Below are 23,749 nucleotides of genomic sequence, written 5' to 3'. Positions count from 1 at the left end.
CTGCAGTCCTTCAGTTCCAGAGGGGGCACAGCTGTTCTGCAGCAGAACGGTGAGCTTGGAATCTAGCAGCGCCTCAGAGACCAACAAGATTTGGGGAGGGGTCTGAGATGTCCAAAGTCAAAGCCCCCATCATCAGCTATCGGACCAAAGGAGCTTTGTCTCTTCAAAGCTTATTCTCCGAAAATATTGCTGGGCCTCTAAGGCGCTACTGGATTCAAATTTAGTTGCAGTCCCCCAGCTCTGCAAGTTATAAGCAGATCCTGCGGCAGAGAAATTCTGGGTTCAAACTTAGTTCTGCAAATTGGGGAACTCCTGCAAGGCTTCTTACTGAGCAGAACACTCATCGGTCTACGGGACAACACTCTGACATGAGGCTTTCTTACAAGCCACGTGGTCCCTTCCCTTTGTATGCTGATCTCCAAGGCAAGCTGAGCGGGCAACGCTAAGTGATGGTCATATTTCTGCCTGTGGGGCTGGGTCAGGAGGGTCCGTGATGGGCCCTACAAGCACGGTTGATCGGACTCTGAGGCCCACTTGCCACGCAAGGCAGCTTAGCTGGAAGTGCCACAAGGAAGCCTTCCGTGGATGGCTTCCTCAGTTCCCAAGTCCTTTCACCCTCCCACCCTGAAATGGTCAGTCTGGCTGGAGTGGCTCACCAGTACTTCCAAGTTCTTGCTACAAATATAATTTCCCTCTCTCGCATCAAACGGTCGCCTTTTAAAGCCCAAATCTCCTTTCTGCATCACAGTGCCACACTTGCCTAACACCCAGTTATCATATGCAGGAGGCTAAAGACTGACGGTCACCCGCCTGTCGCCTGCCAGCCTCCCCTAGCCATTGGTTGGAGCTGCTGCGAGGCCACGGAATGTTCTCCAAAATCCTAACTGCTCAGGGTGCAGGAATCTGAAGCTGCTGCTGTGCCACGGAATGTTCTCCAAAATCCTAACTGCTCAGGGTGCAGGAATCTGGAGCTGCACCAAATTGTTGACAAACGGTCCAACTTCTGTGAGGGAAGTGAAACGAACACCTTGCACAGGGCCTCTGGACTAGGAGGACAGTGTGCTTAATTGTCAGGCAGAGGCGTGGCTGCAGGAAGCTGCCTTCTACGGAATCTGACTGCTGTTCCATCAAGGTCGGTATTGCCTACTCGGGCTGGCAGCAGCTCTTCAGCACGTCTCAAGTAGAGAAAGGTCTTTCTCATCACCTCCTGCCTGGTCCTGTTAAGTGGAGATGCTGACAGGGATGGGACCTGGGACCTTCTGCATGCCAAGCAGGTGGTCTGCCCCTGAGCTACAGCCCCCTCCCCTTAAAGGCACAGGACAGGCAGGGAGACCAAGGCCTTGCCGGAGAGGGGGAGGCTGCCAACACAAAGCCAGTAAAGACAGTTACTGGAAGGTGTTTCAAGAGGCATCTTGCAGGGCTTTTTTTGTAGCAGGAACTCCTTTGCATATCAGGCCACACACCCCTGATGTAGCCAATCCTCCTGGAGCTTACGAGGCTCTTATTCCAAGGCCTACTCTAAGCTCCACTGGCTATATCAGGGGTGTGTGGCCTAATATGCAAAGGAGTTCCTGCTACAAAAGAAGCCCTGGGCATCTGTAACAAAAATCCCCAGTAAGACTGTGCCTTAGCATGCGCAAGAGAACAAGATGGAAAACCTGCAACATTTCCCCCTTTTCTTCCTTCCTTCCCTCCCTTCCTCTACATGGCTTTCTCTCTTGCTTAATACAACTGATTGAACATATGAAGCTGCCTTCTACTGAATCAGACCCCCCCTGGGTCCATCCAAGTCAGTCTTGTCTACTCAGACTGGCAGCGGCTCTCCAGGGTCTCAAGCAGAGGTTTTTCACGCCTCTTTGCCTGGACCCTTTTGAGTTGGAGATGCCGGGGATTGAACCTGGGACCTTCTAGTTACCAAGCAGGTGCTCTACCACTGAGCCACCCTCCCTCCCCAACATATATGAACATATGAAGCTGCCTTATACTGAATCACCCCGAATCCATCAAAGTCAACCTTGTCTACTCAGACTGGCAGCGGCTCTCCAGGGTCTCATGCTGAGATTTTTCATGCCTACTTGCCTGGACCCTTTTGAGTTGGAGATGCCGGGGATTGAGCCTGGGAGCTTCTGCTTCCCAAGCAGATGCTCTACCACTGAGCCACCATCCCTCCCCTAATAACAGAACATATGAAGCTGCCTTGTATTGAATGAGACCCCTCTGGGTCCATCCAAGTCAGTCTTGTCTACTCAGACTGGCAACAGCTCTCCAGGGTCTCAAGCCGAGGTTTTTCAGGCCTATCTTGCCTGGACCCCTTTTTAGTTGGACATGCCGGGGATTGAACCTGGGACCTTCTGCTTCCCAAGCAGATGTTCTACCACTGAGCCACCATCCCTCCCCAACATATATGAACATATGAAGCTGCCTTATACTGAATCACCCCCTGAGTCCATCAAAGTCAACCTTGTCTACTCAGCCTGGCAGTGGCTCTCCAGGGTCTCAAGCGGAGGTTTTTCACGCCTCTTTGCCTGGACCCTTTTTAGTTGGAGATGCCGGGGATTGAACCTGGGACCTTCTGCTTCCCAAGCAGATGCTCTACCACTGAGCCACAGTCCCTCCGCTGACCGGCAGCGGCTCTCCAGGGCCTCCAGCTGAGGTTTTCCACACCTACTTGGCTGGACCCTTTTTAGTTGGAGATGCCAGGGATTGAACCTGGGACCTTCTGCTTCCCAAGCAGATGTTCCAGCACTGAGCCACCCTCCCTCCCCAACATATATGAACATATGTAGCTGCCTTATACTGAATTACCCCGAGTCCATCAAAGTCAGTCTTGTCTACTCAGCCTGGCAGCGGCTCTCCAGGGTCTCAAGCGGAGGTTTTTCATGCCTCTTTGACTGGACCCTTTTTAGTTGGAGATGCCGGGGATTGAACCTGGAACCTTCTGCTTCCCAAGCAGAGGCTCTACCACTGAGCCACCCTCCCTCCCCAATGACCAGCCATCCCAGTGCCTGCAGGCCATCTTGAGTGTGTGACTTTCATCTGTATTGCACCAAGAAGGGGTGGCTGCCCCACACGTGATTGCAACACCTCCAGCTGTGCCACAGCACAGAAATCATGGCACCTACACATGTGGCTTGCCATGTGGCATGGTGCTCAGCTGGTGACAACTCCATAGGCAGGCAAGCTGCAAGAGGGACACATGGCTAGCCCAAGACAGATGGAGAGGAGCTCACTAGCGGCTGGGGACTACTTAGCCTGATGCCCAGGTGAGTGGTGTGTGTGTCTCAAGGAAAGGACCTGCTTGGTGTTGGCTAACAGTGGAAACATCACACTTACCTACAGATTTTGTCCGTGGAATTCCTTTGCGTAGCGAAATGTGGGGTTTATCTGGCCCAGCATGCGCTGCCATCCCTTGGCGCTCAAACAGTGACTAGGAAAAGAACAGGACAAGAGAGATTCTCATCCCAGAAGCAGTACTTCAGCTCTAGACAATTCCCCACCAGGCCTTGAGAAAGGACAGTGAGGGAGGAGGGCAGTGAGGGCTCAAAGAGAGGAGAGAACGATCTCCCCTCCTCTCAAATGCAAACTGCAGGCAGCCTCACTTTGCCTTGGGGCCATGGAGAGGAGGAGGAGGGCAGGTTAACCATTCAAGTGCCACACAGGTTCAGTTTTTGAAACTAGAATCCCTGTTTCAGTATTTGCATTTTAAGGAAGAATGGGTCCTTTACATAAAAAGCGGAGTCCAGTTTTAATTAGCGAAATGGAGTACAGGCAGAAGAGTTACATCCCCTCCTAGAGTTGGAAGGGACCTCCAGGGTCATCTAGCCCAACCCCCTGCACAATGCAGGAAATTCACAAACACGCCCCCCCCCACTCTCCACCTCCCCTTCAGTGATCCCTGTTCCATGCCCAGAGGATGGCAAAAAACTTCCAGGATCTCTGCTCAAATCGGCCTGGCGAAAAATTGTTGCCTGACCCCAAAGTGGCAAACAGCATTTCCCTTGACATGTAAGAAAAGGTCATGAGAACTAAGCATGGATGCGGCCCTCCCTGCCCTCCCACTGCCCAAGTTCACTACCAGCATTGCTGTCAGAGGGCCATCTAGCCTCTGTCTGAAAACCTCCGAAGAAGGAGAGCCCACCACCTCCCTGTTCCACTGAGGAACTCTAACTATCAGGAAGTTCTTCCTAATGTTTGGTTGAAAATGCTTCTGATTTAATTTCAACCTACTGGTTCTGATCCACCCTTCTGGGGCAACAGAGAACAACTCCACACCAGTGATCACTCAGCCGCCTCCTCTCCAGGCTAAACATCCCCAGGTCCTTCAACCCGTCCTCATAGGACTTGGTCTCCAGACCCCTCCCCATCTTGGTCGCCCTCCTCTGGACCCCTTCCAGCTTGTCTAGATCCTTCTTAAAATGTGGTGCCCCAAAATGAACACAACACTCTAGGGGGTGGAATGTGCCTCCTGATCTCTATCTTGCCTGCCTGAGCCCACACATGAGAGAGGCTGTAGGCCTCTATGTTCTGGCTCTAATCAAAACCTGCCCAAATGCTCCGTGGGGTGGGGGACCAACTCCCATTCCCTTGGAGTGCAACTTAATGGCGGGGTGCACCGTTGATGGCCACTCTCTGGGCATCAAAGAGATGGTGGGAGGGAGAGCAGGGAAGGCTGGGGCAAGTCAGAGCGGAAGTGCAGAGGAACTGCGATAGGAGAAGGGGCACCTTGAAAACCGAACAGAAGCCCTTTTGTGGGAACAAAGAGGTGTTTTCTGGCAGCCCCACTCTGGCCCCCCAGAACAGGATGGTCCCTTCCTCTATAAATGGGACTACGGCATCCTTGGGCCATAAGCTTTGGAGGTCAAGCTTTTTGGAACCAGAAGGGCTGGGGATGTCCAGCTGACCCGCACAGGGTTTTGAGAAGAATTCGGCCCACCAAAGCTGTTCCAAACCCAAGTGGGTAGCCGTGCTGGTCTGAAGCGATAAAACAAAGTAGGAGACAAGCTGCATCTTTAAGACCAACCAAGTTTGATTCAGGACGGAAGCTTTGATGAGCTAGAGGCACACTTCATTGGACAATAGGATGGAATGGCCCCAAATGGTGCTTCTTTTAATCTGCTAACAAACTTTTCCATGATTTTACATACTAATTCACTGCCCACTCTCTCTATATTTAGGACTGTTTGCCATTCCTTCCTATTGTCTGAAGTGTGCTTCTAGCACATGAAAGCCTCCATTCTGAATAAAACCTTCCTGGTCTTAAGAAGAAGACGACTGCAGATTTATACCCCGCCCTTCTCTTTGAATCAGAGACTCAGAGCAGCTTACAATCTCCTATAACTTCTCTCCCCACAACAGACACCCTATGAGGTAGGTGGGGCTGAGAGAGCTCTGACAGAAACTATTCTTTCAAGGACAACTCCTGCAAGAGCTATGGCTGACCCAAGGCCATTCCAGCAGGTGCAAGTGGAGGAGTGGGGGAATCAAACCCGGTTCTCCCAGATAAGACAGCTAGGGCTGACCCCAGGCCATTCCAGCAGGTGCACATGGAGGAGTGGGGAATCAAACCCAGTTCTCCCAGATAAGAGAGCTATGGCTGACCCAAGGCCATTCCAGCAGCTGCAAGTGGAGGAGTGGGGAATCAAACCCGGTTCTCCCAGATATGAGAGCCATGGCTGACCCAAGGCCATTCCAGCAGCTGTAAGTGGAGAAGTGGGGAATGAAACCCGGTTCTCCCAGATAAGAGAGCCATGGCTGACCCAAGGCCATTCCAGCAGGTGCAAGTGGAGGAGTGGGGAATCAAACCCGGTTCTCCCAGATAAGAGAGCTATGGCTGACCCAAAGCCATTCTAGCAGCTGCATGTGGCGGAGTGGGGAATCAAACCCGGTTCTCCCAGATAAGAGAGCTCTGGCTGACCCAAAGCCATTCCAGCAGCTGCATGTGGAGGAGTGGGGAACGAAACACGGTTCTCCCAGATAAGAGAGCAATGGCTGACCCAAGGCCATTCCAGCAACTGCAAGTGCAGGAGTGGGGAATCAAACCCAGTTCTCCCAGATAAGAGAGCTCTGGCTGACCCAAAGCCATTCCAGCAGCTGCAAGTGGAGGAGGGGGGAATCAAACCCGGTTCTCCCAGATAAGAGAGCTCTGGCTGACCCAAGGCCATTCCAGCAGCTGCAGGTGGAGGAGGGGGGAATCAAACCCGGTTCTCCCAGATAAGAGAGCTCTGGCTGACCCAAGGCCATTCCAGCAGCTGCAGGTGGAGGAGTGGGAAATCAAACCCGGTTCTCCCAGATAAGAGAGCTCTGGCTGACCCAAGGCCATTCCAGCAGCTGCAGGTGGAGGAGGGGGGAATCAAACCCGGTTCTCCCAGATAAGAGAGCTCTGGCTGACTCAAGGCCATTCCAGCAGGTGCAAGTGAAGGAGTGGGGAATCAAACCCGGTTCTCCCAGATAAGAGTCCAGGAACTTCACCAGTACACCAAACTCCCACTCCCAAACTGGCTCTTAAAGGTGCAACTTGACTCCTACTCTGTTCCAAACCCAGTTGGTTCACTGGGTCCTACCACACACCCCTGATCCTGGCAACGTGTCTTCGACTAGGTGCTGCGTGCCACAATCTTGGCTCATGTTTGGATCCTGCTTGCGCAGGCCCCATGGCAAACGTGAGGCAAACATTCAAGGGAACGAGGCCTCACCCCCACTTCCAGTTCTCTCCTCAGACTCCCTCCCCCGACCCGATGCGCTCCCTTCTCTCTCACACTGATCTCCGCGGGAGTGATGCGCCGGCTGGTCGGCCGCTGCTTCACCGTGGCTGCCCTGGAATCCGCTTCCACAATGTCCGCTCTCAGTGCAGGTTCAGCCGCTGCCAAAATTTCATCCAGCTTCTCTGCAAAATCAGACACACACATCCCTTCGTTAGTCGGGTCCTGAGCCCCACTCCTGACATGCCCTGGTGTGGGATGACTGGGGCAACACAGGGAGGGGGGGAGCCCTCCAAGGAGCAGCAGAAGGGGTTGGGGGAAGGGGCTGCCTTCTGCCTCCCCAAGGAGGATGGCCCCACAGCTCTTTGGAGGGTAAGCAAAGCCCCGCACCAGGCCCACAGAGGAACGCAAGGAGATTCTCAAGAGCTGAGTGGATCTGGCTGTGCAATGCAGAGTGTGAGCTGAAAGCTGGCTCCTCCTAAGCCCTCCTCTGCAGCCTGGTTGTCTGAGACACAGCAGAGCCTCTCCGTCTTCTCTTGCGCCCCTCAGGGATTTCTCAAGCCCAAAGAGTGCAGGTAGCCCTGTTTAAGCTTCCCCATCCCTCACTGCCTGGGCCAGTTGCTTTGGTTTCTGCTTGTTTGCCTGCATCTTCTGCTCTGAACGCTCCTGCCCAGGAGCACAGAAACACAAGAAGAGCCCTGCAGGATCAGACCAACGGTGCATCCGTTCCAGCAGCCCCTTTTCACACAGTGGCCAAGCAGCTGCTGTGGAGGACCAAGGAACGGGGCACGGATGTCAAGACTTTCCTCTGGGTTGTCTCCCTGACGGGAATGGCCCAGCCCCACCAGACCTTGGGAGCGAAGCAGGGCTGGCTCCAGAAGGCTGCGCTGCACAGAAGGAGATGACGGCAAACCATGTCTCTAGGTGCAGGCTAGCCCGAGCACACTAAGCAGGGTCAGCTCTCATTCAGGGGTGGGGTTCTAGCAGGAGCTCCTTTGCATATTAGGCCACACACCCCTGTTGTAGCCAAGCCTCCAAGAGCTTATAAATAAGAGCCTTGTAAACTCTTGGAGGACTGGCTACATCAGGGGTATGTGGCCTCATATGCAAAGGAGCTCCTCTTTGGAGAGCCAGTTTGGTGTAGCGGTTAAGTGTGCGGACTCCTATCTGGGGTTTGATTCCCCACTCCTCCACTTGCAGCTGCTGGGATGGCCTTGGGTCAGCCAGAGCTCTCTTATCTGGGAGAACCAGGTTTGATTCCCCCCTCTTCCACTTGCAGCTGCTGGAATGGCCTTGGGTCAGCCATGGCTCTCTTATCTGGGAGAACTGGGTTTGATTCCCCACTCCTCCACTTGCAGCTGCTGGAATGGCCTTGGGTCAGCCATGGCTCTCTTATCTGGGAGAACCGGGCTTGATTCCCCACTCCTCCACTTGCAGCTGCTGGAATGGCCTTGGGTCAGCCAGAGCTCTCTTACCTGGGAGAACCGGGTTTGATTCCCCACTCCTCCACTTGCAGCTGCTGGAATGGCCTTGGGTCAGCCATGGCTCTCTTATCTGGGAGAACCGGATTCGATTCCCCACTCCTCCACTTGCAGCTGCTGGAATGGCCTTGGGTCAGCCATGGCTCTCTTATCTGGGAGAACCAGGTTTGATTCCCCACTCCTGCACTTGCAGCTGCTGGAATGGCCTTGGGTCAGCCAGAGCTCTCTTATCTGGGAGAACCGGGTTTGATACCCCACTCCTCCACTTGCAGCTGCTGGGATGGCTTTGGGTCAGCCATAGCTCTGGCAGAGGCTGTCCTTGAAAGGGCAGCTGCTGTGAGAGCCCTCTCAGCTCCACCCACCTCACAGAGTGTCTGTTGTGGGGGAAGGAGATAAAGAAGATTGGAAGCTGCTTTGAGACTCTGATTCAGAGAGAAGGGTGGGGTATAAATCTGCGGTCTTTTTCTTCTAGAATTCCACCCCTGCTTGGCTGGGGTCAGACCACCAGGAAAGCCCAAGTTTACTATAGAGACGCAGGCAAGGGCAAGCCACCTTTGACTGTCTCTTGCCTTGGAAATCCTATGGGGTTGCTGTACATTGGCTGTGACTTCCTGGCACTTTGCATCACCACCATCGGCCCTGGGGTTCAGAGGCATCCAGAGTTCCCTGAATCCTCACGATCAGTAGCTATTTATGGGCCCTGTCCTCCTTGAACCATTTTTATACCCTTTTAAAGGTTATTTGCACTCACGGCCATCACCAAATCTACACGCAGCGAATTCCAGTTTAATGAACCATGGAGTGGAGAACTATTTCCTTTTGTCCGTCCTGAACTTACTGCCCATCAAATTCATCTGAGGCCCTTTCTAGTAAAATGGGAGAGGGAGAAAAGACCTCCATCCACTTCATCTGATGCATAATTTTATAAAACATATAGTACATCACCCCTTAGACATCTTTTCCTATACAAAAGAATAATAATCCCAGTCTCTCCAGCTTTTCCTCCTAGGGAAGGGGGGGGGGGGACTTGAACCCCTCAGTCATCTTGGTTGCAATCTTTTGCACTTTGTCCATTTCTCTGATATCCTTTTGCTAACACGGAGCAACCAGAACTGTACACAGTACTCCAAATATGGCCATACCATAGCCCTATGCAAGGGCATTACAATATTGGTCATTTTTTCCAACCCCTTTCCCAGTAATCCTAGAGTTGGAAGGGACCTCCAGGGTCATCTAGTCCAACCCCCTGCACAATGCAGGGAACTCACAAATACCTCCCCCTAAATTCACAGGATCCTCATTGCTGTCAGATGGCCATCTAGCCTCTGTTGAAAAACCTCCAAGGAAGGAGAGCCCACCACCTCCCAAGGAGGAAGCCTGTTCCACTGAGGAACTGCTCTAAACTCACAAACACCTCCCCCTAAATTCACAGAATCTTCATTGCTCTCAGATGGCCATCTAGCCTCTGTTGAAAAACCTCCAAGGAAGGAGAGCCCACCACCTCCTGAGGAAGCTTGTTCCACTGAGGAACTGCTGTAATGGTCAGGAAGTTCTTCCTAACGTTGAGCCAGAAACTCTTGATGTAATTTCAACCCATTGGTTCTGGTCCGACCTTCTGGGGCCACAGAAAACAATTCCACCCCATCCTTTATCCTGAGCAAGGAGTTGGCCTTTTTCACTGCAGCTACGTGATGAGTCAACATACAGGTGAATTCTACCTCATATGCTGGGAATGCACGCAGCTCATGGCTCTCTTGACATGCACAGTGGCTATTTGGAGTGAACAGGGCAACACACACATCTTACAGGTTTTGTATGTGCACTTTGTGTGTGGAGGTCTTTGGACACCACAGCAAGCCTTTGGATTGTCAGCTCATGAAAAAGCAATTTATTGTTGAAACGTGGCCAATATTAGCTAACAATGTGTTGAGAGAACATCTGCGTCTCTGAACCAACCTTTTGGATGTGGAGGGTGTTTGGAGGAGAGGCCCTGAATGCTATGCTGCACATTTGGTGCCTCCGCCTCAAAAAAAACCCCTCCCCCGGAGCCCAAGATACCTGCGGATCAATTCTCCATTATACCCTATCGGTCTCCGTAGGGGATAATGGAGTGTCCAGCAGACATTTCCCTCCTCCCCGCCCCCACTTTCTGATGACCCTGAAGTGGAGTAAGGGTCTCCAAACTGGGGGATCCCCTGCTCCCACCTGGGGATTGGCAACCCTACACTTCTGTGTTAAAGCCTCATGCGCTCTGCTAACTAAAGAAAGACTGAGACTAACCAGAACCGGTACCCTTCCCAGCATACAAGGGGGAGGGGGGTGGATTGATTCATTACCTCCTCCCCTCGTAACCCACGCAAGGGCCTGCTCCCTGGGCCTGGATCAAGGAGAGCCCAGCAGCTGCAGAAGCAGAGCTGAGGAGCTCTCCCATAAAAACCTTCTTTGGAAATGTGCAAAAGGGCCTGCAGGAGAAGGAGGGTTTGGGTTCCCAGTGCTCTCCCACACAGCCCTTTTGAGGCTGCCTGAGCCAGGCCTCAAAGATCCCATAAGCTAGCCATAAAAAGTGCCCAAGAAACTGGTGAGGAGTTCAGTCCAGAACATGGGGCTCTGCAGAGAGATTACTGAGGAGCTGACCCTATGGACCTCACCCAGGCCCTCCACACGTCCTTTATATGACACACTCTATGAATATGGACATTAAGATCATCCTTTTCCATTCCATTAATGCTATAGTAGCTGTGTATGTTAATACATCAGTGGCACAGCGGCAAACTACACAGCTGCAGTCCCAGCTCTGCTCAGTCATAACTGGAGTTCGATCCCAGCAGAAGCTGGGTTCAGGTAGTCAGCTCAAGGCTAATGTCGGTGATAGCCATGCCACTGTTGTCCAATTTGGTGAAGTGGTTAAGCGTGCAGACTCTTAACTAGGAGAACCAGGTTTGATTCCCCACTCCTCCTCCACATGCACCTGCTGATGTACCCTTGAGTCAGTCGTAAGTTCTCATAGAGCTGTTCTGCTCAAGAGCAATTCTGGGAGAGTTCTCTCAGCCCCTCCTACTTCACAGGGTGTCTGCTGTGGGGAGGGGAAGGGAAAGGAGATTGTAAGAAGAAGAAGAAGAAGAAGGAGACATTGGATTTATACCCCACCCTTCACTCCAAATATCAGAGCGGTCACAATCTCTTTTTACCTTCCACCCCTCCAAAAAAAATCTCTTTTTACCTTCCACCCCTGTGATGTGGGTGGGGCTGAGAGAGCTCTGAAAGAAGCTGCCCTTTCAAGGTCAGCTCTGCGAGAGCCATGGCTAACCCAAGGCTTGCCAGCAGGAACTATTCCCAGCCCTCTGCTACCTGCTTGTTGGGCTAGTCATGATGAGCCCTTCTACATGGAGAAACTCCTCTTCTGCCTAGGGCTGCCAATCCCCAGGTGGGGGCAGGGGATCCCCCGGTTTAGAGGCCCTCATACTACTTCAGGGTCATCAGAAAGTGGGGAGGGGGAATGTCTGCTGAGCACACCATTATTCCCTATGGAGAACGATTCCCATAGGGTATAATGAAGAATTGATCCCTAAGTATCCGAGTCTCTACGGGAGTTCTTTTTTGAAATAGAGATACCAAATTTGCAACGTAGCATTTGGTGACTCTCCTCAAAATTAGTTTCAAAAAGATTGGGCTGAGGGGTCGAATTATATGAGTCCCCAACGAAGGTGCCCCTATCCTTCATTATTCCAAATGGAGGGAAGGTATTTAAAAGGAGCGTGGTCCCTTTAAATGGGATGGCCAGAACTCCCTTTGGAGTTCAATTGTGCTTGCCACACCCTTTCTCCTGGCTACAACCCCAAAGTCTCCTGGCTGCACCCCCAAAGTCCCCAGATATTTCTTGAGTCGGACTTGGCAACCCTACTCCTCCCTGCTAAATCGACTCTAGCTTAATTCAGGATCCTCTACCCACCTACAGAGACATCCCCCCCCCCACTTCCTGCCAAGCTCCTGGCCCTGGGCATGTCTGACAGCCCTCCGCCCACACTCTCCATCACATGCTGGGACTGAGAAAATGTTCTCTTTCTCTAATTTTCAGCTTTGTTCTACATCCCCCAACGGATGCTGGTCTGGCTCTGCTCCCTTTCATCCCCAGACGGATTTCGCCTGCCCAGCCAGACGGGGCATCCTTGGCAGAAAGACCACCAGACCAAACAAACGCCTCCTCCAGCTCGCCCTGCGGCAGCAATTGACCAAAACGCCCCTCTGGGCTATGAACAGTTTTCTTTGGGCTCTTCAGTTTCCTCAGGTGTGGATTCCAGACCTGCTGTTCCTCAGAGCCCTCAAGAGCCTCTAGCAAAGAGCAGGGTGCCCCTCACATGCCAAGGCCCAGCCAAGCTTCTCTTCCTTTCCAAAGAAGTCTGGAGGGTCTATGACTTTGGGAGGGAGGGTGGCTCAGTGGCTAGAGCATCTGCTTGGTGAGCAGAAGGTCCCAGGTTCCATCCCTGGCATCTCCAACTCAAAAGGGTCCAGGCAAGTAGGTGTGAAAGACCTCAGCTGGAGACCCTGGAGAGCCGCTGCCAGTCTGAGTGGACAAGACTGACTTGGATGGACCGAGGGGGGTCTGATTCAGTACAAGGCAGCTTCATGGGGAGGGAGGGTGGCTCAGTGGTAGAGCATCTGCTTGGTAAGCAGAAGGTCCCAGGTTCCATCCCTGGCATCTCCAACTCAAAAGGGTCCAGGCAAGTAGGTGTGAAAAACCTCAGCTCCAGACCCTGGAGAGCTGCTGCCAGTATGAGTAGACAAGACTGACTTGGATGGACCAAGGGGGGTCTGATTCAGTACAAGGCAGCTTCATGGGGAAGGAGGGTGGCTCAGTGGTAGAGCATCTGCTTGGTAAGCAGAAGGTCCCAGGTTCCATCCCCGGCTTCTTCAACTCAAAAGGGTCCAGGCAAGTAGGCGTGAAAAACCTCAGCTGGAGACCCTGGAGAGCCGTTGCCAGTCTGAGGAGACAAGACTGACTTTTAGGGACCCAGGGGGGGTCTGTTTCAGTAGAAGGCAGCTTCGTATGTTCATAAAGTCTGAGTTCGCCCTGCGTGTCAGAAGAACTTAAGTGAAGTTGGTGGATCTGGACTGGAGGGAAGGGGGATGCTGGACCCACAACTCGGGAATGCTGTTCCATTTTGTCCAGTTGCTGAGCAGGATCCATTTTCATTCCCAAGTTGTGGGAGACCTAAAGTGGCTTATGGGTAGCCCATGGTCAGTCACCAAGCTCTAGGACAGGGATTCGAACCTGGCTCTCCCAGAATCTGCTCTGCACCCTCTAACCACTACATCGTGCGGGCTTCACACTTCTGTGCTGATTCATATGTTTAATAGCATTTTGCTGTCAACAGTTACTCATTGTCCTTTTGAATGCAAATGGAAAGGGGAGTCATTTGTCCGTTCCTGGAACTGGTACAGGGATCTTTTCACTTGATATTTGTAAATGGCATTTTGTCTTTTGTCATTTTGCTTCTGAGTCCTGGCAAAAGGAAGTGGCTGTTCGCCACAGGGGAGCTGGACTTGCATTAATGGGAAGACCCCCTGAGGGCTCATTGTTTTTCAGAGAAGAAGGAGGAGGAGAAGAAGAAGAGGAAGAAGAAGAAGAGGGAAAAGAAGAAGAGAAAGATGATATTGGATTTATATCCCACCCTCCATTCTGAATCTCAGAGTGGCTCACAATCTCCTTTATCTTCCTCCCCCACAACAGACACCCTGTGAGGTGGGTGCAGCTGAGAGAGCTCTGACAGAAGCTGCCCTTTCAAGGACAGAGTCTCAAAGCAGCTCACAATCTCTTTTCCCTTCTTCCCCCACAAGAGACACCCTGTGAGGTGAGTGAGGCTGAGAGGACTTTCACAGCAGCTGCCCTTTCAAGGACAACTCCTGCAAGAGCTATGGCTGACCCAAGGCCATTCCAGCAGGTGCAAGTAGAGGAGTGGGAATCCAACCCGGTTCTCCCAGATAAGAGAGCTATGGCTGACCCAAGGCCATTCCAGCAGTTGCAAGTGGAGGAGTGGGGAATCCAATCCAGTTCTCCCAGAAAAGAGAGCTCTGGCTGACCCAAGGCCATTCCAGCAGGTGCAAGTGGAGGAGTGGGGAATCAAACCCGGTTCTCCCAGAGAAGAGAGCTATGGCTAACCCAAGGTTATTCCAGCAGGTGTAAGTGGAGGAGTGGGGAATCAAACCCGGTTCTCCCAGAGAAGAGAGCTATGGCTAGCCAAGGCCATTCCAGCAGGTGCAAGTAGAGGAGCAGGGAATCCAACCCGGTTCTCCCAGATAAGAGAGCTCTGGCTGATCCAAGGCCATTCCAGCAGGTGCAAGTGGAGGAGCGGGGAATCAAACCCGGTTCTCCCAGAGAAGAGAGCTATGGCTGACCCAAGGCCATTCCAGCAGGTGTAAGTGGAGGAGTGAGGAATCAAACCCGGTTCTCCCAGATAAGAGAGCTCTGGCTGATCCAAGGCCATTCCAGCAGCTGCAAGTGGAGGAGTGGGGAATCAAACCTGGTTCTCCCAGAGAAGAGAGCTCTGGCTGACCTAAGGCCATTCCAGCAGCTGCAAGTGGAGGAGTGGGGAATCAAACCTGGTTCTCCCAGATAAGAGAGCTCTGGCTGACCCAAGGCCATTCCAGCAGCTGCAAGTGGAGGAGGGGGGAATCAAACCCGGTTCTTCCAGATAAGAGAGCTCTGGCTGACCCAAGGCCATTCCAGCAGCTGCAATTGGAGGAGTGGGGAATCAAACCTGGTTCTCCCAGATAAGAGGAGCTCTGGCTGACCCAAGGCCATTCCAGCAGCTGCAAGTGGAGGAGTGGGAAATCAAACCCGGTTCTCCCAGATAAGAGAGCTCTGGCTGACCCAAGGCCACTCCAGCAGCTGCAAGTGGAGGAGTGAGGAATCAAACCCGGTTCTCCCAGATAAGAGAGCTCTGGCTGACCCAAGGCCATTCCAGCAGCTGCAAGTGGAGGAATGGGGAATCAAAGCCAGTTCTCCCAGATAAGAGTCCGTGCACTTCACCACTACACCAAACAGGCTCTCAGGTAGTGACTTCTTTGGAAAGGCAGGGAGCCACAGAGATGATCCCTGGTAGGCAATGCTGATTGTGCTTTCAATGTGACTTCTGCGGGCCCTCTGTTTTTATGGCAGAGATAACCCTGGCAATGTACTGGCTTCTTTGGAAAGGCCGGGACTGACAGAAATAACCCTGGCAGCCAATGCTGATTCTGTTTCCACTGTGACTTTTTAATGGCTCTTTTTATGGTCCTTCACATATATTCTCAAGCCCTGGAGCAGTGTGTGTGTGGGCTCCATCTTCAACGAAAAGGCAATGCAGAAAGGCCACAGACTCACAAAGACCCATGGCCCAGGCTTGTCCTCAGACCTCACCTTGTGGAAGAGGGGTCCCGCACTTAGCATTGCCAAGGTCCCCAGAGGCATCTGGCAACCTCTGGAAGCGCAATGTACAGAACTGCATGCTGTGATGCTGGCAGCCCCCCCACCATGGGTCCAGAGAAAAGTGGAACAGAGATGACTTGCCTACATTTCCCACCTAGAAGTCATCACCCCTAGAGGCCACATAAACTTGGAGGCAAGGGACAAAACGGAGCGGCATGCCTATCTTCCACCCCACAACTTCTCCTGTTAGAAACTCCAGCATGTATTTCAGGTATTAGTAGTCCCCCTTTCTCCCTGGGACTCCAGGCGGATTACGCAGAGCAAGTCTGCACAATTGCGCAGAGTGGAATGGCCATCGGGCAGTGCAGCAAGACTGGGGCTGCCTGGGGCCCATGCTCGCCTGAGGACAGTCTCTTCCCTCCCTCCCTTCCGCCCACCTTCCTTCCCTCCTCCCTTTGTCGGGGAGCGTGGGGCAGCACGAAGCAAAGAGGGCTGGGACAGGCCCTGAGCTGGGGCCGTTGCACTCACCCCCTTTCCTCCTCCGCATCGAGGCTTGGAATCAAGAAACAAAGTACAAAGCATCAAATGGCAGGAATTGTGGGCTTTTCCTCCCTGGGATGCTGCTCCCCCTTGCCTCTGCCAAGTGGAGACAGAGCCTCGAGTTAGGGCCTCTCTCTGGTGGGGCTGGGGAACAGCAGCCCAGGACTCTTCCCACGGAAGCAGCAAGGCAAGCATGGCCCCCTCCCTCCCGCACCCCCTTCCCCCACATGCAACACTTCCCATGCAGCTTCGCGCGCACACACACACACACACCCGGGTGCCACAAGGCAATGGGACTCTTGGAGGAAGGTGGCCAAAGCCTCTGAGCAAGACTCCCCTGCTAGCCTCCCCTCCCAGAGCCCATCCCAGCCTGCCCGCAGCGCCCCCTGCTGGCTTGAGAGGGCAGGGGTGGTGGCGCAAGGCGGGCAGAAGGTCCCAGGCCCAATCCCGAATCAGGGCTGGCCCTTCACTGTCTGCATCCCTAGGCAATGCTAACTTTTGGTGCCCCCGCACTAATACCATCATTGAGTCACATTGGGGCGATCCCAGAAGGCCAGAGCCCTAGGCAACCCCCTCGCTTGCCTAGTGGGAGGACCAGCCCAGTTAGGAGCAGGCAGGAGGGGACGGGGGTGACTCTTCTCTGCCTGAGGCTCTGGAGAGTGACACCCATTCTGAGAAGGCAGGGCTGACTTTGACGGACGGTCTGATTCTGGACAAGGCAGTTTCAAAGCGTCAGACGCTCCCAAGTAGATCTGAGCCCTGGAACTGCCCTTCTCCTGCAACTAAGCCATGGGAGCCGGGAGGCCTCCGCCCAGATGGGGAGGGGGGCAATAAGGCGCCCCGGCCTGGTTACACAGAGGATGCAGCCCCTGGGCAGATTGCCCCCACGGCCGGCTCGCCCACTAGGCAAACTTGGCAATTGCCTAGGGCGTCGGGAGGGAGGAGGCATCCAATTGGGCCCTCCCTGTACCCAAGGCAAATGCCTAGATCCCCCCCTGCTACCGCCTCGCTGTGCTGCCACCTCTTCCTAACTCCCCCCTTCCTTTCTGCGCCGCCGGGAAGGGGGGAGGTGAAGTGCCGCTTCCCAGCCTCTTTAAAGCCCCCCTGATCAGCTGACTGGTGGTGAAGCGCTGCCACCACGGCTGCTCCCTCTTCCCTTCTGTGGCAGCAGTATCCTGTTAGAGGCCACCGTGCTTCCCCTCCCCCATGTGCTGAGCGCAGCTAGAATCAGCCCCACCCTTAAATGGGCCTGCGTCTCTCAGCGTCAACTCCGAGAGGCACAGGCCGATGCTAAGGGTAGAGTTGATTCTAGCTGTGCTCAGTACGTGGGGTGGGGGGCGACGGTGGAGCGCGGCGCCACCGCAGAAGGGAAGGAAGGGGGCGGCAGCAGCATTTTCCCACTGATCGGGGGGGGGGGAGGGGCGTGGCGGGCGGCATCTGCACCCTAGGACTGGCCATGACTGCCCCCCCCACTGACTTCATGGACCAGGGAGGGGACTCTGACTCTGGAATGGCTGCACAGCTGGGCCTCTCCGCGCTTCTCCCCTCGAGACAGAGGTGCTCAGCCAAGCCCCCCTTGGACAGCCCAGCAAAGTGGGAGGGATCCAAGAGGAGGCGGGCCAAGCAGCCACAGACAGAGGCCACCTGTGACGGGGCCACAGCTTGTCCAAGGAGGCTAGGTGGCCCTCTGACAGCAATGAAGATCCTGTGAGTTTAGGGGAGGGGTTTGTAAGTTTCCTGCATTGTGCAGGGGGTTGGACTAGATGACCCTGGAGGTCCCTTCCAACTCTAGGATTCTAGGATTCTATGACTGTTAAAGTGGTTCCTCCGTGGAACAGGCTTCCTCCTTGGGAGGTGGTGGGCTCTCCTTCCTGGGAGGTTTTTCAACAGAGGCTAGATGGCCATCTGACAGCAATGAAGATCCTGTGAGTTTAGGGGGAGGGGTTTGTAAGTTTCCTGCATTGTGCAGGGGGTTGGACTAGATGACCCTGGAGGTCCCTTCCAACTCTAGGATTCTATGACTGTTAAAGTGGTTCCTCCGTGGAACAGGCTTCCTCCTTGGGAGGTGGTGGGCTCTCCTTCCTGGGAGGTTTTTCAACAGAGGCTAGATGGCCATCTGACAGCAATGAAGATCCTGTGAGTTTAGGGGGAGGGGTTTGTGAGTTTCCTGCATTGTGCAGGGGGTTGGACTAGATGACCCTGGAGGTCCCTTCCAACTCTAGGATTCTATGACTGTTAAAGTGGTTCCTCCGTGGAACAGGCTTCCTCCTTGGGAGGTGGTGGGCTCTCCTTCCTTGGAGGTTTTTCAACAGAGGCTAGATGGCCATCTGACAACAATGAAGATCCTGTGAATTTAGGGGGAGGAGTTTGTGAGCTTTCTGCATTGCGCAGGGGGTTGGACTAGATGACCCTGGAGGTCCCTTCCAACTCTAGGATTCTAGGATTAGGAAGCACTTCCTGACCATTAGAGTGATTCCTAGGTGGAACAGGCTCTCCTTCCTGGGAGGTTTTTAAACAGGGGCTAGATGGCCATCTGACAGCAATGAAGATCCTTTGAGTTTAGGGGCAGGTATCTGTGAGTTTCCTGCATTGCGCAGGGGGTTGGACTATATGACCGTGGAGGTCCCTTCCAACCCTATGATTCTAAGGAAGGGGAGCAGCAGTATCCTGTTAGAGGCCTGGTGTCTAGTGCTGGGGGGGGGCGGGGAGGAACTGCCTGCTCCCCGGGAATTGCCACCTCCTCCTCTAAGTGTCCACCCACCTGAGGAAGGAAGTGCACGCCTGGGGGTGCCCGCCTTCCATGCTCTCTAAGCCAGCCACCGGGGCCGGTGGGGCCTTTCCTTCGGCTGCAGCAGAGGAGCGCAGGAGAGTGGAGGCCCAGGCCTTAGCCAGGCTTCATGGATGCCAGGAAGGATCTCCCCTCCCCAGGACCATTTGCTCGGGAGGGGGGCAAGGGCTGTGCTAGAGAGAACAAGGATCCAGCTGATTACGGGGAGGGAAGAGAGAAACTGGGCCAGCCTCCCCCCCACCCCCAGTTTAGCAGGGAAGCTGAACAGCCTTCTCCGGGGATGCTGGGAAGTCCCCAGTGCTGTCAGGGGAAAGATGAACACGGAGAGCCAAGAGGATGTGGAGGAACACTCCGGAGGTTGGGTGGGGGCTAAGAAGCAGCCACAGCTTGAGGAGGGCAATGGGAGCCTGGCACAGAGAGGAACCACCTGGTGGCAGAAGAAGAAGGGATGCTGCCAAGCACATGGCCGGAAGGGCCTTCTGGGAACAAGCAAGGCACGCAACGGCAGGGGACGGGGAAGGAAGGGGCGCATGGCAGAGGGACGCTCCCTGCCGATCCCTGGAAACAGAAAATGGGACTCCAAGTGCGGGGAGGGTGCTCATGCAGAGGCTGTGGGTGTGGCTACAGGGCTTTCTGGGGGAGGGTCCGCAAGCTCGGGTGGGAGGTCCTGCTCCTCATGCACGCCCGCCCAGCCCCTCGCCATGCCCCCGGACTCACCCAACTCCTCCAGCTCAGCGGTCATGGACTTGGAGCGCAGGGTCAGCGTGGTGCTGGGGGCCCTCTTGGGCGGCGGCGGGGCTGAAAGGAAGAGAGAGGGCATTTTGCACTTCCTGTCCAGGATCTTGCGGGGCGTGGCCAGGTGGAGGTGCCGCTTGCTCTCCACGGCCTGGATCTCCTCGTACTCGCGGGAGGAGGAGGAGTCGCACTGCTGCAGGATCTTGTGGAGGCTGCGGGTGGAGGCAAACTGCTTCATGGTCCTGCGGAGAAGGGCGGGCGACGGGGGGCCAGGACCCCCCCCACCCCTTGGCTCGGAGGCCCTGGGCTCAGGGAGCTGGCCTGCCTCCCCTTGGGCACGCCATTGGCAAAGCTCTTAGGCTCCTGGTCTCATGGCAGAGGGGCTTCCGGGCTCAGAGGTGGGCACTGCTCGGTGCTTCCAGGCATGTGGCTCCGAGGGCAGCCCCGCCAGCAGGTCTGGGCAGAGGGACTCCCTAGCTGGCCCAGCCAGCCTTCAGGACGCTGGAGGAGAGAGACTCCATCTGCCATGGGATCGGAAGGAGTGGAAGGCTCTCGCTTGCTCGTCACTTCGCCCGCTCGCTCGATCCCATCCGTAACAATGCGGGCTTCAACGCTCAGGCGTTGCCATGGGAACCGGAGCCTGGAGCCTCAGCCGGAGACGCCTGCATCAGAGAACCCCAAAACAGGGCGGACGGAGCAGCGAGCAGGATCCCCGCACAGGATGGGGGCCGAGACCCTCGAGAGCCCGTGACAGCGGCTTCCAACACTGCCCGCTTGGGAGGAGTCGTGCCCTCAAGCCCTGGCACAGGAAACGATGCCACTGGAGCCAGGGAAGCGGACAAGGAGGTGCCAGTCTGCTCCACCAGGGACACCTCCTGAGGACGGAGGGCAGAGGCCACCTCGTTCAGCCAGACAAGAGGAAGGGGCTCCAATCCCAGCCTGCAGGGGGATGAAGCTTCTCGCTAGCTAGTCTGCCCGGAGCACTAGGGGAAAGGAAGGATGCGATGCTCATCTCCTGGGCACGGAGGTTGCTTCCACGCCAGCCACACGGGTGCCCGGGCTCGTCTCAGTCCAGGAGTCGCTCTTCAACAGGAACGGCGAGCAGGATCGGAAGCGATCTGCCCAGCTACCAGGCGCGTGCAGCAGCAACAGAATCACAGACTGGGGGGCCAGTGCCAGAATCACAGCCCGGGGAGACGCCTCTCTTGCTCGGCTGCTCAGGAAGCCTGGTTCCCTGCCAGAGACAGAAGCCAGCCGGGCTCGTGGTGGAGCTCCTTCCCCACAACGCAGCCCCAGGCCACTAAAAATAGGCGCAGGATCTGCCTTCCCCCTCAGTCTGCGCTGTGTGGGAGGGATCTGCCTCACCTTCCCCATTTGCAAGAGACAAGGCGGCCACACTGTTGAGGATTGCCGGGGGGGGGGGGGATAGCGACTGCCCTGGAGGTTAGGGAAGGCTTTGTGCCTTCACGGGAGACAGGAGTCCAGGAGGGAACAGGTGACATACAAGCAGAGCCAGCTTGGATCAACATCTGGAGCAGAGGTCCATCAGTGGCTATTAGCCACAACGTACGGATGGAACTCTCTGTCTGGGGCAAGTGATGTTCTGTCTTCTTAATGCTTGGAAGGGGCAACAGTGGGAGGCTTCTAGTGTCCTGGCCCCACTGATGGACCTCCTGATGGCACCTGGGTTTTTTGGCTACTGTGCAACACAGTGTTGGACTGGATGGGCCATTGGCCTGATCCAACCAGTCTTGTGTGTCTGAGGCAGTGATGCTCTGTCTTTTTGGTGCTGGGGGGGGCAGTGGAAGGGCTTCTAGTGCCCTGTGCCTACCAATGGTTCTCTTAATGGCACCTGGGTTTTTTGGCCCTTGTGTGACACAGAGTGTTGGACGGAATGGGCCATTGGCTTGATCCAACATGGCTTCTCTTATGTTCTTACGTCTGGGGCAAGTGATGTTCTGTCTTCTTGGTACTTGGGAGAGGCAACAGTGGGAGGGCTTCCAGTGTCCTGGCCCCACTGATGGGCCTCCTGATGGAACCTGAATTTTTTGGCCACTTTGTGACACAGAGTGTTGGACTGGATGGACCACTGGCCTGATCCAACAAGGCTTCTCTTATGTTTTTATGCCATGGGGGACACCTCCTGCCCCACCTTCAAAACAGCCTCACCTCATCCCCCCCTTCTTACCCCTCCTCAGGGCCTACACCTGGGCACACCCATCCTCCCCTGTTTCTTTCTTGTGGACCTCACTTGGCTGCTTCTGGGCACCTGGTCCGCCCTCCCCCGAGGGAGGAAAGTCTGGCCGACACCCTGGGAGGGGACTCTGTGGGAGTTCCAGGTGCTCAGGACACAAAGAAGCCAGGCTCTGCCTCTGAGCCGTGCTTGGCTTGCTGGCATGCAATTTGGAGCTAGAGGGCTCTTCCTCAGTGCCTCAGTGACCTGCATCAGCAATACCAATCAGGTGCTTAAGAGGCGGCTTGGTGTAGTGGTTAAGTGCAGGAACTCTTATCTGGGAGAACTGGGTTAGATTCCGCACTCCTCCACTTGCACCTGCTGGGATGGCCTTGGGTCAGCCAGAGCTCTCTTATCTGGGAGAACCGGATTTGATTCCCCACTCCTCCACTTGCAGCTGCTGGCATGGCCTTGGGTCAGCCATAGCTCTCTTATCTGGAAGAACCAGGCTTGATTCCCCACTCCACCACTTGCAGCTGCTGGCATGGCCTTGGGTCAGCCATAGCTCTCTTATCTGGGAGAACTGGGTTTGATTCCCCTCTCCTCCACTTGCAGCTGCTGGAATGGCCTTGGGTCAGCCAGAGCTCTCTTATCTGGGAGAACCGGGTTTGATTCCCCCCTTCTCCACTTGCAGCTGCTGGAATGGCCTTGGGTCAGCCAGAGCTCTCTTATCTGGGAGAACCAGGTTTGATTCCCCCACTCCTCCACTTGCAGCTGCTGGCATGGCCTTGGGTCAGCCATAGCTCTCTTATCTGGGAGAACCGGGTTTGATTCCCTCTCCTCCACTTGCGCCTGCTGGCATGGCCTTGGGTCAGCCATAGCTCTCTTATCTGGGAGAACCGGGTTTGATTCCCCCTCCTCCACTTGCACCTGCTGGCATGGCCTTGGGTCAGCCAGAGCTCTCTTATCTGGGAGAACTGGGTTGGATTCCGCACTCCTCCACTTGTACCTGCTAGCATGGCCTTGGGTCAGCCACAGCTCTCTTATCTGGGAGAACTGGGTTTGATTCCGCACTCCTTCACTTGCAGCTGCTGGAATGGCCTTGGGTCAGCCATAGCTCTCTTCTCTGAGAGAACCGTGTTGGATTCCCCACTCCTCCACTTGCAGCTGCCAGAATGGCCTTGGGTCAGCCAGAGCTCTCTTATCTGGAAGAACCGGGTTTGATTCCCCACTCCTCCACTTGCAGCTGCTGGAATGGCCATGGGTCAGCCAGAACTCTCTTATCTGGGAGAACCGGGTTTGATTCCCCACTCCTCCACTTGCAGCTGCTGGAATGGCCTTGGGTCAGCCAGAGCTCTCTTATCTGGGAGAACCGGGTTTGATTCCCCACTCCTCCACTTGCAGCTGCTGGAATGGCCTTGGGTCAGCCAGAACTCTCTTATCTGGGAGAACCGGGTTTGATTCCCCACTCCTCCACTTGCAGCTGCTGGAATGGCCTTGGGTCAGCCAGAGCTCCTTTATCTGGGAGAACTGGGTTTGATTCCCCACTCCTCCACTTGCAGCTGCTGGAATGGCCTTGGGTCAGCCAGAGCTCTTGCAGGAGTTGTCCTTGAAAGGGCAGCTACTAGGAGAGCTCTTCCAGTCCCACCCACCTCACAGAATGTCTGCTGTGGGGGGAGAAGATAAAGGAGATTGTAAACCGCTCTGAGTCTCTGATTCAGAGAGAAGGGCGGGGTATAAATCTGCAGCCTTCTTCTTAACTGGCTGCTCAGTAGGATTTTGTAAGAAACCACAAGAGGATACAGATCAAGGCTTGTCGGAATCTGGGAGGGGGCATCTCCTGGACTCACCAACTCACGTGGCCTCTGAGACTGTAGGCCCAACTTGGTTCTGGGAAGCCGGAATGCAGGGAGTCCTAGCAGCTATGTC

At 54.8% G+C, this 23,749-nt stretch overlaps 1 protein-coding gene across 1 annotated transcript in view; it reads right to left on the bottom strand.

The window, feature by feature from the left end:
• SHANK3 (SH3 and multiple ankyrin repeat domains 3) overlaps window positions 1-23,749 on the bottom strand; it is a 613,814-nt gene that overhangs the window by 59,104 nt on the left and 530,961 nt on the right. Inside the window, 4 exon segments of the mRNA XM_060246058.1 lie at window positions 3,334-3,427; window positions 6,756-6,883; window positions 16,113-16,136; window positions 19,630-19,710. Of these exon segments, the coding sequence (XP_060102041.1) occupies window positions 3,334-3,427; window positions 6,756-6,883; window positions 16,113-16,136; window positions 19,630-19,710 (327 nt within the window).

This window comes from Heteronotia binoei, chromosome 8 (assembly GCF_032191835.1).
Source record: "Heteronotia binoei isolate CCM8104 ecotype False Entrance Well chromosome 8, APGP_CSIRO_Hbin_v1, whole genome shotgun sequence".
Lineage (NCBI taxonomy): Eukaryota > Metazoa > Chordata > Lepidosauria > Squamata > Gekkonidae > Heteronotia > Heteronotia binoei.
Note: the sequence above shows the minus strand (reverse complement) of the source record. Positions and strands in the feature narration are given on the sequence as shown.